The sequence below is a fragment of the Terrapene carolina genome, unplaced genomic scaffold (genome assembly GCF_002925995.2).
Source record: "Terrapene carolina triunguis isolate 2854851 unplaced genomic scaffold, T_m_triunguis-2.0 Scaffold120, whole genome shotgun sequence".
NCBI lineage: Eukaryota > Metazoa > Chordata > Testudines > Emydidae > Terrapene > Terrapene triunguis.
In genome coordinates this window covers 4,426,909-4,439,546 of record NW_020664471.1, presented here as the reverse complement: position 1 = coordinate 4,439,546, position 12,638 = coordinate 4,426,909, and the positions used below count along the sequence as shown (strand labels likewise).

At 39.6% G+C, this 12,638-nt stretch overlaps 1 protein-coding gene across 3 annotated transcripts in view; it reads right to left on the bottom strand.

Annotated features, from left to right (window-relative positions):
• The window catches only part of EML4 (EMAP like 4), a 266,824-nt gene that overhangs the window by 57,287 nt on the left and 196,899 nt on the right, over positions 1-12,638 (bottom strand). For all 3 annotated transcript variants that reach the window (XM_026652568.2, XM_026652569.2, XM_026652567.2), the window contains exons 8-11: positions 10,521-10,644; positions 6,497-6,646; positions 4,709-4,778; positions 3,144-3,254 (exon numbers count right to left, since the gene is read on the bottom strand). In XM_026652568.2, the coding sequence (XP_026508353.1) occupies positions 3,144-3,254; positions 4,709-4,778; positions 6,497-6,646; positions 10,521-10,644 (455 nt within the window). The remainder of the gene's footprint in view (positions 1-3,143; positions 3,255-4,708; positions 4,779-6,496; positions 6,647-10,520; positions 10,645-12,638) is intronic.

The following is a 12,638-nucleotide window of genomic DNA, read 5'->3' as shown; positions in this document are numbered from 1 at the left end:
GCCCCCCTGGAGCACTGCTTTACCGCGTTATATCCGAATTCATGGTATATCGGGTTGCGTTATATCGGGGTAGAGGTGTACTGAAAACTTGCAGTGATACTGAAGATACTGAGGAGATATCTGGGCTAATTACCAAAGAGATACTAAATCCAATCTGAGGCTCAGGCTGGCTGGGGAGGTGGAGTAGCTGTGCTTACTGCATGTAATCTTAAAACGCAGATCATCTCAAAACTGGGTATGTTTCAGCATGGCCAACTAGCGTAAGTGTCATAAAGCAAGTTAAACATGGGACTAAGTACAGCCCACCCTCTGTATCTAGGATATCCTGGCTGAGTTCCCAAATTTGACCATGGAATCAATTTAGTCTTAGAGTCACTGAGGCTAATTATCCTGTGTGAATTATGTCCAGGAGAACAATGACTCTTCTTGGTTGACTCAAGATGTCCTGGCCTCTGACAACCACAGAAAAGTCACAGGTGGTTCACAGATTTACACATGAAGCTGGCTGCACTCTGGATTTTATTTTAGGTATAGTACAGGTGACTTGGGGAGAGAAGATTATACTTGGCCAGAGTAAGAGCATGAACTTCATTTACTTTGAGGTTAGGCACTATCTTTGGGGTAGAGAATCTATTTTATTGTGCCACCCTCAGATTAATGGACCCAATCAGATTTCTGAAATCTCTGGAGGAGACTATTGTACAACAGATGGGCAACTGTTAATAGCCTGGGGTGATCTTATGATTACGTTTTATCATCATCTACTCCTGCAGTGGTTCATACAAACACCTTCCCTCCCAACCTTTTTAGCAGTTCACTTAGGTATTCAGATTATCTGCACCAGATTAAACATGCTGGAAGAGCTACAGTGCTGGTGACAAAAACTGTATTTTGTGATTTTTATCAATCATGACAAAGAATTTTGAAATCTTATGCCATGGCCATGATGGAAGCAAAGAAACACTCTTCTCCAGCATATCATCATCTAGGAAGTCCCGATCAAAAGAATCGTTCTGGTTAGTAGACCATCTGATTAATTTGAGCTACCCCTTCTCTCTCTCTCTCTCTCTCTCTCACACACACACACACACACACACACAGGAGTGCTTCTCACTGTAAGGAACGTTCTATTCACTTCATAGATCAGATTGTGTTTGTCTCGCCCTGATATAGAATGGTTTCTTATGAACTAAACAAAGTCGTCTCTGATTAGCTTCTTTGATTCAGCCAGACTCACTCCGTAAGATTCTGCGGAGTGATTGGGAAGCTTTGGGCTGCAATTTGAGAAATAAAATCCTGCTGGTGGGACATCGGCTCTATTATTGGTAGACACAATCAATACCTCCATAAGCAAGGGCAAAGTGCTAACATCTCTCAAGCAATCAATTATTATTTCTTCTATTCAAGAAACTGCCTCATAATATTGATAATCTGGCAAATTATTGCTATGTCCTCTTTAAAGAAGATTATGACAAGGAAATTCTTCCATTTTCTGGATTTCTGATTACTGGAAACCCTTTCAAACTTTGTTTAGATCTGGCTACAGCTGAGAAACCATCCTGACCCAGGACTCTAGAAGTCACTTTCCTCACTGACCTGGCAAGGTACGCTGAAAGGTCTATATTTTTGCACAGGCCTTTGCCCGAAGAAGAGGTATGGGATGAGAGAATGAAAGATTTTACTTGGAACAGGGAGTTGTTGATTCTTTTAGTTCATTATTTATCAGAATTTTCCCAGCTAAGATACAAAACCTAGGCATGGCTTCTTGCCATGAATTATCCACATTCCACAGTCTTTTGCAGTCACAAAGAATTGTGCAATTGCCAAGAAACCATAGCTGATTTCAACTGCTGAGGGTGGGGAAAACCTGATGGAAACAGATGGGGCACTGGGTCAGAAGACTGGTGGAGAGGAGGTAGAGCAGGTCAGGGACTGCTGATGGGTGGGAGCTGGTTGCCATGGGCTGCTTGCAGAAATATGGGGCCTGATGCAGGTGCTGGGGTGATCAGTGGGTTGGAATGTGAGAGAGTCGGCAGTGGGGTGAGAAGGAGGAGCTCCTATGGATAGCACTTCTCCCTTCTCCTCCCAACCCAACTGTACTCTATTCTCAGGTGATGGCAGCTGGCTTCCTCTTCCATGAATAGAGATGGTGTTAAAGTGGGACGGGATAGGAAGAGGGGATACCAGATTGAGCAGGACAGCAGCATCTTCTATTCCCCTTCGTTTCCACATCTACAGGGCACAGAATTTCACTGTATTTGATTTTCAACCAGTGGGGTCAATATCCATTTGAGAATCGCTGCTTTGGACTAATTTTTCAGGGTGGGTGTACTTAAAGGAAACTAATGATTAATATATGCATATTTGGCAAATCTTATGGGAAGCACAATTATGATTTTGAAATAAAAAAGGTATTCCAGAGTTTAATATTTTCTCCATATTCAGCAGATTTGAAAAGATTTTTCCATTAAAAAAAAATGCGGGGCAGGCTGGGCAAATGATTTTAGCAAAATCTATATTTGTTTTATATAATAGTCAAAATTAACAAGATGAAACAGCTTGCTTAAAGTTAACAACAATTTTTCTGGTCACAAACTTTTGATGGCCTAGATAACAAGATTGCTCGTATTTGGTCTACATTTTAAAAACCTTTATGCTTGCCATTAAGAGGAGCTGATAAGACATTATTTCTTAAGCAGACAGAGGTGCAAGCAAGGGTTTTGTTGTTTCCTGTACTAGGATGAAACTCTAGTACAACGCAGAGAGAAAATTAATACTTTGCATCAGAACTTGCCAAGATTCATCTTCATGAACTTCCTCACAGAAACAAATCTTTCAACATGTGTTGAAACAGAAATGCAGTACGGACTTCTCAATTTCTATTCTACATATTTCTTGTAAACTGCTTATTGGTTGTGCTATTTTGCTGCCACTATTTTACATGTGTAACTTCCTGGGGGTTTTCCTAGAACTGTTTTCATTGCCCTGAGTTGTTTTAATGCAATTCATTTAACTTTCCAAACATGCTTCAGTCCCAAGGTAGTTCAGCTAGAAAACCACAGTACATATAACACTTACAGGTGTTTCTGTCTGACTTACATACAGTATGGTAAATTATTAAAAAAATGCAATTTTTTTCTTACTGCTTTTGAAAAATCCAGACACCCCACTCCACGCTCGAAAGTGCCGAGGCCAATAACCTGCAGTGTCATCAGGCTCACTGAGTCCCATACTCTAACATGGGGCTGCAAAGACTAAGTAAAAGCAATTTGATAAAAACTGTTACTGAAGGCTAAAATGTCACATGCAGATTTAATCTTACATTAAGCAGATACTGACTTCTGTTGATGTCAACACCACGAATTATTGACCTGTAAAGTAAATATTGACTGAAGTGAAGATAAATAATTATACAGTAACACCTTACATTTATATAGCACCTTTAATCTCAAAGGATTCTAGCCAAGATTTACAGACTTCTGTACAGCGACTGCTTTACCTATTACCTCTGGGATGGAAACAGAGCAGCATTGTTCAATTTAAAATGCAGGGCAAAATGTAAAATACCCAAGTCAAAATTTGGCCAATATCCTGATTCCATATATACTTATATATACACATTAAAAAAAAAAAAAAAGACCTGGGTTTTTTATCTCATACCAAAGGTGGCACATTCAACAGTGTTGCAGTGCATCCTAGCATCAAATCAGGTTAATGCTTCAGAATTGACTCAGGTTAGAGTACTGAATCACCTACACCCCCCTTCCTGCTGCAGCTTTTTCCATGGTGATGTTCCATCCAACTGATATCCAGGCCCAAACGTGCTTGGTTTCACATATTTGACAAGGCCATAGCCCACGATGGAATGGCTTAGTACAGCTTAAGAATAAAGTCAGTATTCACCACAAAAAGATAATAAATCATGATGTTGACAGAAAACAATTCTAAAAGGATTACTTCAACAACGGTGCAATGGAAATCATAACTGTAAACAATACCAACAATAAAATCACAATTATTCTTTGCAGCAAAATGGGATGAATTGCAAAGTCTAAGGATTGGTCTTATTTACAATGCATCTACTACTTGGACCATGTTCATTATAAAATTCTACTGTATGTCATACTAGCGATATTAACTTAGTAAAGATGAACTGATCATTTAAATTCCAAAAGACCAGTTTAACAGCCATATGCAGGACTGTTTATGGGTACTCTCACTCAGCTGGGTGAACTTGCTGTGCAGCTGGCCAAACCCTCAAGGCTTGCATAGCTCATGAAGTTAGGTTTCCTTTTCCTTGAGGCCATAAGAGTACATGGGGGCCTCTAGTTTGAGTCAGAATCTCTTTCCCTTGTGGAGAAGACTGACTAGAGTTAAGCATGGGAGTCCTATGGCCCTCTTGCGCTGATTGCAAATTCCACATTTGTGTGGGAAAGAGAAGCAGAAATATGTGATGCATACCACATGAAAACAGGCTTTATAAACTTCTGCTCTTTATAATGTGCAGTTGTGTATTTGATTTGTGTTCATTTTCTTATGCTAGAGGAATTCACTGTCACCTTAAAAACAGGAAAACTAAATATTTATCTAAATGTAACACACACACACAAATCATAAATAGAGGATCGAGGGATGAAAAGAATGAACTATGTATGTTTTATCCTGATTTTCAAACAAGAAACTATTCCTCAGCAGCTCTATTACTCACCCTTCCATCTTTATCCACTCCAGCTAGCTGTCCTGTTGCAATCCTAATTTTGTCTGGATGAACTGCAAGGCTAAGAAATAATGTCAACATGGAAGATATTTGTTAGGGATAGTCCACATTCTAATGCCCTGCTTTTGCCATCACAGTTCTTCAAAGTGAGAGGTCATTTTATAGTCCTTTTATCTGTGTGAACAGAAGTTTCACACAAAATATGCACACAGGAGCAAAGAAAAGTTTTAGGGTAAAATTTTCTAAAGTGCTTAAGTGACTTAGGAGCCAAAGTTTTATTTTAAAAAAATGACAACTTAGGATCACAGACTTTCAATGAGACAGTCTTGACAAATTTCGAGTCATACTAGTTCAGGTATCTGTTATCTAAAGAGTTTAGCCTCTTCTGGCAAATATCTGGACCTATTTATGGCCATTATAATATACTTTTGCACAGAGCAACTATGAACCAAAAAAGACCACTGGGGTCAGGACTCTGAGGGCTTATCTACACTTAAGTCAAATATTTCAGCCATTGGTGATGAGCCACCCATGAAGTCACACTGGTGAAAATTCTTAGTGTAGAAGGATAAATTGGTATAAGGCATGGTTTGTTCATGTGCATGTTATACTGCTTTCTAGCAGGTGTAAAACACCCCAGATACAGTAATTTGAAAGCACACTGCCTGTATCTCAGGCACATAATCTGGGTGTCATTTTTGACTTAGTTCTCATCCACTTTCTCTGTAACATCTGTAAGATGAGAGAGCTAGTGGAGGGAGGCAAACAAAGGGTTGATGTGGTCAGAATGATGGATCAGGAAGAGCAGCAGGGCCGCCCAGAGGATTCAGGGGGCCTGGGGCAAAGCAATTTCGGGGGCCCCTTCCATACAAAAAAGTTGCAATACTATAGAATACTATATTCTCGTGGGGAGCCCTGCGGGGCCCAGGGCAAATTGCCCCACTTGCCCCCCGGGCAGCCCTGAAGATCAGTCTAGCACAATATCCTGACTGAATGTAAAGGGAGCAAGATTGGAGGCATCCAGGCCATAGGAAGTGATTACAGTAAATAAGTCACAAAACAATAAGGGTCTAGACAACATATTTTGTACAGACAGAAAGACCACTTCACCAACATATTGAACATTCTTCTCACCTTTATGACCTTCCACCAAATAAACCTACACTACTTTTCCAATAGAACATCTAATTAAAGTCAACCATTGCCTTTGCTCTGCTAATGATACTGGCCTTGACTGTCTGCTTTCCACATGAGCATCTTTGTGCTGACTCCCAGGCTATCCATTAATCCTTAGGAATAACTCTCTATCAAAGTTTGCAAAGCCATTACTCAACTTCATACTTTTGTAAATCCTCCTTAAAACCTACCTTTGCCATAATGTCTGCAAATCACTCCCATCTGGCTTTGGTTGGGCTGATGACCACTTTGACCACTATTCTGGCTAGTTTATGCTGCTATTCCTGCCTCTACTACACTGCTCCCCCACATCTGTGTATTCTCATAATTTTTTGTTTAAATCCAAGACTGTAAACTCTCTAAGGCAGGGACTGTCTTGTTGTCGTGTGTTTGTACAGTGCTTAATACAGTGGAGCTCTGATCAGGGCCTCCAAGCAGGGCTGTGATGGAAAATAATAAAAATGACAATGATGACAAAATAATAATAAAGCAACAAATGCCCCTTCAGTTTAAGGATATTAAATAAATATGAAGTTGCATTACAATAAATTATGGTATATTTACACACACGCAGGCATTTATAATCAGTTGTTATATACCAACCATTTAACACAGTCTGTATGACCTAAGTAGTGTCGCTGAGTTCTCTCTTCATAGTTAAATAAAACAACTACTGATGCTATGAAGTATACTATTTCTCCAGTAGGAAGGAGGTATACATTGGCTCGACAATCTCTTCCACGATACCCATATCTTTTTTAAAAAGTCAAGGTTTTTAATAAAATAGCTTACGAGGATCAGTTTAAAAAGGCTTCCCTGTGGAGTTCTCAAATGTTAATACCTTTTCCTTTTTAATTTCCCTTGTGAACCTCTGAACCAGACATTATCCTCATTACTTTTGCACAAATATGTAGCTTTAACAAAAAATATTGCACATGCAAAAGAGTTCAGGAAACCAATATGCTGTAAGTTGTGCCCATTAACAGAAAAAGAAAGCATACATAAAAATATGCAGAAGTATGAAGAATGAAACAGTGTCAGTTTATAAAGTGTAAATGTGAAATTTCATTAGGTAATAGGAGCACTCACTGTACCGCCTTAACGTGTTTCACAGCAACAGAATTGCGTCAGACAGCAGACTTTGTACTTTTGCATTCCAGAGTACAAGTGTATCAGTTCCACTGGGCCTCTTAAAACAAGTGTGTGAAAATTCCAAATGCTCCTCAGAAAAAGGCAAGATACTGCAAAGCAGCTCCATCATTTGGGAAATGGAACTTTAAATATAAAAAGGTCATTAAAAAAATAAGACCAAAGAACAACATAGGGCTAGATAGGTACATTTACCCAATCCATATTAAGTCGAGGGGTGTGGGAGATCGGGAGGGGGGGGGGTATCTGTGCTGATAATGGGATACAGAGCCTTTACCAATTTCAAATCCAACCTTGTTCAGCAGTACTTAAACCTAGTTACCATACAGCTGCTTCGTGTCCTGTGTAAGGAGGTTATGTTTATTTAATGTACCTATCTGCTCCTGTTTCAATCCTTAGGCTCATTACATACAATTAAAAATACTAACTTTACCAGAATATAAAATAACATCTATAAATCCTTAAATTTTTTTTACTAAAATACCTTCCCCACTATCACCCTGGCCGTCAATGACAACTTCCCACCTCAGCACCCTCTCACTCCACTGTATCCCCCAGGAAAGTATGGAGAATACACTGTAATAAAAGACCCATGGCACAGCCCCACCCATGGCACACTGTAATAAAAGACCCAAGTGAGCTGACTCGGGTTGTCAGGACTTGGAGTGTGAGGCTAAAAATTGCAGTGTAGATGTTTGGGCTTGGGAAACCCAGGGGTGAATCTCAGGCTATGTCTACACTACCATGGTAGGTCTACCTATGCTACGCAACTTCAGCTACATGAATAACGTAGCTGGAGTCGACGTACCGTAGGTTGAGTTACCGTGGGGTCTACACCATGGGGGGTCGATGGCAGAAACTCTCCCGTCAACTTATCTTACCTTCTCGTCGGGGGTAGAGTACAGGGGTCGACTGGAGAGCGATCTGCTGTCGATTTGGTGGGTCTTCACTAGACCTGCTAAATCGACCGCCGGTGGATCGATCTCAGAGTGTCGATCCCAGCTGTAGTGTAGACGTAGCCTCAGAGACTGGGCTCCAGTTCGAGCCTGTATATCTACACTGAAATTTTTAGCCCCACAGCCAAAGCCACATGCGCCTGAGTGAATTGACTTGGTCTCTGAAACTTGGTACTGCTATTTTTTTCTTGCAGTGTAGATGTACCTTAAGAGACTCTTGCAGTGTTGCCCTGAAAGCCTCCAAAAATGGGCTCTGGTCAACTAGGCAGGCAGGAAGTGAAATTCAGAGTCAAAGATCCTGCTCAGAAAATGCTCTACCACCAGCCCCTCCTTAAAAATAAAACCAGAGGGCTGCTAGGTTGGATAATAACTGTGGCTGTACCTTAGGAGGAGAGAGGCGATGTCTTCAATTGGCAGCCTGAGCTCTCTTCCTAGTGGACAGGCATACCGTTTAGATACCGTTTAGACGAGGTTGTTAAATTATGAAAACTAAAGACAAATGTCCTTACCCGTTAAATTTACTTTGCCACAGTATATCAAACATTCTTAGCAACAGTATTTTGTCCCACGAGACAGCTAGAGATGGGGAAAGGAAATTAACAGATAAGGGAAATTTTGTCTGTTGATCGCATTAATGAAAATCCTAATAGGGAAGTGACTAGCAGCGAACTTCCAGAATTGATGCTGACAGACCAATCATAACATTAACTCTTTACCATAGTATGAAGAGTTCTGTTCTAAATGCAGTTTCTGTGGGGAAGAGCAGATCTTTGTTGCCATGTGTAGTAAAGAAACATAATGATAAAAGTTTATTTGGATTGACACCTTTGAATGTTCAACCTAGAACAACATTAGGGACCTAGCAGATTGAGCTTCGAACCCTGATGGTGTAAACAGGCATTTCACAGCGGCAGCTATCAGTGGAAAGCTAGAAATTTTGGCAGATGAAACAGTGGAGAGAAAGGGGAGTGGTGTGTTAAAAGAGACATTTGTCCATTGGACTTTCTCTCAGCAAGGTGGGAAACTGATTCAAAGAACACTGCTCCCAAATACCCGGTGTGTGTGTCTCTGTGTGTGTCTGTATGTGTGTGTGTTTACTTATTGTTTGCATACTTCTGAGTCATTGTTTCTGTGTTTTCCCAACATTAATGCTGTTCCCTCTCCCCTTGCTAATGGTTTTCTTTTTTGTTATACACAGAATTGGTGCCTGCAAGTGGGGAAGCTTTGCCTCTTAGAGGCTCTGGTACAAGTTTCTCTACTCGCCCGCTGGGGCGCCTCTTTGTGGTTCATCTGGGGATTAGCTCTCAACCAGTCTGGTGCCCCTCCCTTTGGTTGCCTGCCCTATGGTGTCTTTCTCTCTCTCTAGACTTGACTGCTCCCCCTTCATAACCTCAGGGCTACAGTGGATGTAGGTTCCACAGCTTCTCCTTTCCAAAGCACTGATATTCTCAGCCTTTAAGCTATCTATTACTCAGCAGGGCAAAAGGAAAGAATGAGTAGTTTTAATTTACTTTGCTAAGATGACACATCTAATAACAGAATGTCTATAGGGAGTAGTACTAGGACACAGGGTCCTTTCATCTTGATCCCTGGCAGACAACCTGACAGATGTGAACGACTGTTCACATCATCAATGCCACTAGTACGATTGGTAGTTTGGGCAGTGTCAGCAGAGCAACCAATTATTGGACTGAAGTATGCCCTTGGAGTTTGTCTGCCCAATGTGAATACAATGGAGAAGAATCAAATTAGCTGACACAATGCTGACCACAACTTTTACGGGTGAGTCAGTGCACATCAGGACAAATCACGTTCAGCATCATTTCCCACAACAGACTAACACCATGATGCTGCATATAAACTGTCCTAGTCTACACTGATGTAAAATTGTGATCAGAATCATGTCACCTAACTTCATTCTTCACAATCAAATACAAACACAATACCATTTCATAAAGCAGACCAGCCCCTAGAAGCGAGTCCCTTCATTTGAGGGTTCAAGAGCATTGGTGGTGCAAATGTGGGAAAATTTGCACTCCGTGGCTCATTCTCTACCTGCTTTGTGGATTAACATAGCAGAAGATTTTGGAGTTTTATTCAGCACCTTTCACTGCATCAAAACCTCCTAAAAACCAAGAGAAAATAAAGTCTCACAATGTTCCATTACACAGAGTGTACATGAATGTGTCTGAAACCAAAATCTTGCTGTTTGGAAATCATATTCTAATGCAACAATTTGGAGAAGATTTTCTTTTTTCCCTAGTTAAAATAATTAGTTCCAATAGAAAAGTAAATACAGCAGTATATGATATGACTGCTCAGTGCATGGAAATTTACGAAGTCTATCTTTACGACTCTGTAGTGCGAGTCAACTTAAAAAACTGTTTTGTCAAGGAAAACTAATTTTTCTGATTTAAACCAATTCCATAATTATAAGAAAAATCATGAGATTAGATTTTTAAAGAAAAATAACTCACAAAAGAGGAACAGCAAATATTTAATGGTGCACAAGATAAGGATACACCCACTCCAGTTTTAACTTCTCAGGAGGCAGTTCTGTCCTAATGTCATCATAGTTTTCTACATCAGAAGGAATGAACATTGTGATTGGTCGACCCCGCATGAACATCTTAATATACTCTCCCTCTGTTGAAACAAAAAAATATTAATTGCAATGATTTTACTTTCTGTGTTCAATTCTAATGAATACCTCAATATTAAGCTAATAGATGCAAAGAATATATTTACAGTGTTATGATTATTATCTTACAAAATGTGGGTTTGATAAAGGACAAAATTTGTGTATTCAAAAATTATACTTACACAATTATACATGCACAGTTACTGCTACCATAAATGTATTTGTGGAAACTCTTTGAATAACTGTGCATGTAACATTTTATACAAATACCTGATGATACCTAAATTTCAAAGTTATCTCAAAATCTGAATTTGGAATTATCACAAATAATATTTATTAAACCTCAGCATCTTAAAATAGATAATAACAACAAAAAAGATGTGTCAAGTGGATATCATTAAAATCACTCAAGTACTCTGGTAATCTGAACATTCAGTAGAAATGAATAGATCACTGTTCCTAACAGTACTATCACTTCTACTGAAAATATCTCAGCGACAAATAATGTGCACTTCCATAGCACGTATTCATGAACGGATCTCAGAATGCTTTACCAGACAATGAATTAAGCCTCACAGCTCCTCTTTGAGGATCATTTTTCATATGGGGGAACTGATGTACAGAGAAGCTAAACGGTTTCCCCAGAATGGCACAGCGAGTCAGTAACAGTCAGTAATCCTGCTTAAAGGTTCCCTTAAAGCGGGATAAAACCATGGTCCCAGTGGAGTCCTTTCCACACAAGTGCCAATTACAATTTCTGATGAAGTTTAAAATATATCAAGGACCTGATTCTGAGTTACACTATGAGCACTCTGGCAGTGTTAAGAGCAGTGTCAGGAGCCCTAGTGTAATTGAGAAACAGTCCCTAACCTAAATGATTTACTTATTATGGTTTAATTTATGGCCTATTTTCAGTATCTTTCCCCTTTAACAGTAATTAATGTCAATGGTGAATATCACGAACATCACAAACTAAAAAATGTAATATTTCAGTCTTAAATATACAAATTTGATTAGATATAAACCAACCATCCCCACCCCCACGCAGAGTTTATCTTCCACCAACAGCAGAACTCCCAGATGTTCCTGAGTACGATATCTGAAAATCCTAATAGTTAATACAATCACTCAGAGATCGCAGCAGTCAGTTGAATCAGTGAATAGGATCCTACAGCTTGCTGACAAATAGGGGAAGAGTGGAAGCATAACTATTCAGTGTTGATGGATTAGCACTGAGAAGTGTGATAATGACACCTGAAGTGATTAATATTGCCAATTCCAAACTAATATATTTGATTAATTTTTAAAAATCTCTTGTAAGAAAGAAATTCAAGACAAGCCTTTTAGAAGTGACCAAGCAATATTTTAAAATCATTCTTGAACATGAGAGGCAAGGTCACTGCCTCTCAGATTGCAATGTAGAAAATATTCTTGTAGAGATGTTTGTAGAAGATTATAATTTAGAGATGCTCCCTCCTAAGGGACAGTATTATGAACAGAGGAATTTGGAGATGTGCCGTGAAGGTGGGGGTTGGGAACACCACATGGCTGTGTGTAGCAGCTCACTACAGAAGCTCTCCATTTCCTTTTATTAAAGTTTTATTCCTTTCTCATTCACTGGTTTGCTATTTAATGAACCCCAGGATCATTACAAGGTGTCAGAAGTACTGAATGAAAAGATAACTGCAGTGATTGTGAAGTTAACTCCTGTGTTTGCAACTGAAAACAGAGACAAAGGGAGGCACCAGAGAAACAGGGGAGCATCAGACACAGAGGCGTTGGCATGTATTTGGTGAGCACAATAGTAGCTTGACTAGTTTAAAAAGGGAGGGGAAAAGCCAAAAAATGGATGTGTTGCAACCTTTTTCCAGTCTGCAATTGTGTCAGGCAATGTTGTAGAGAACTGGAAAATAATTCAGACAGGGATTTCAATTGTATTTAGCAGCAGGGGAGGAAGCACTGGATATTTATAACAACTTTAAGTTTGAAGAAGGTGAAA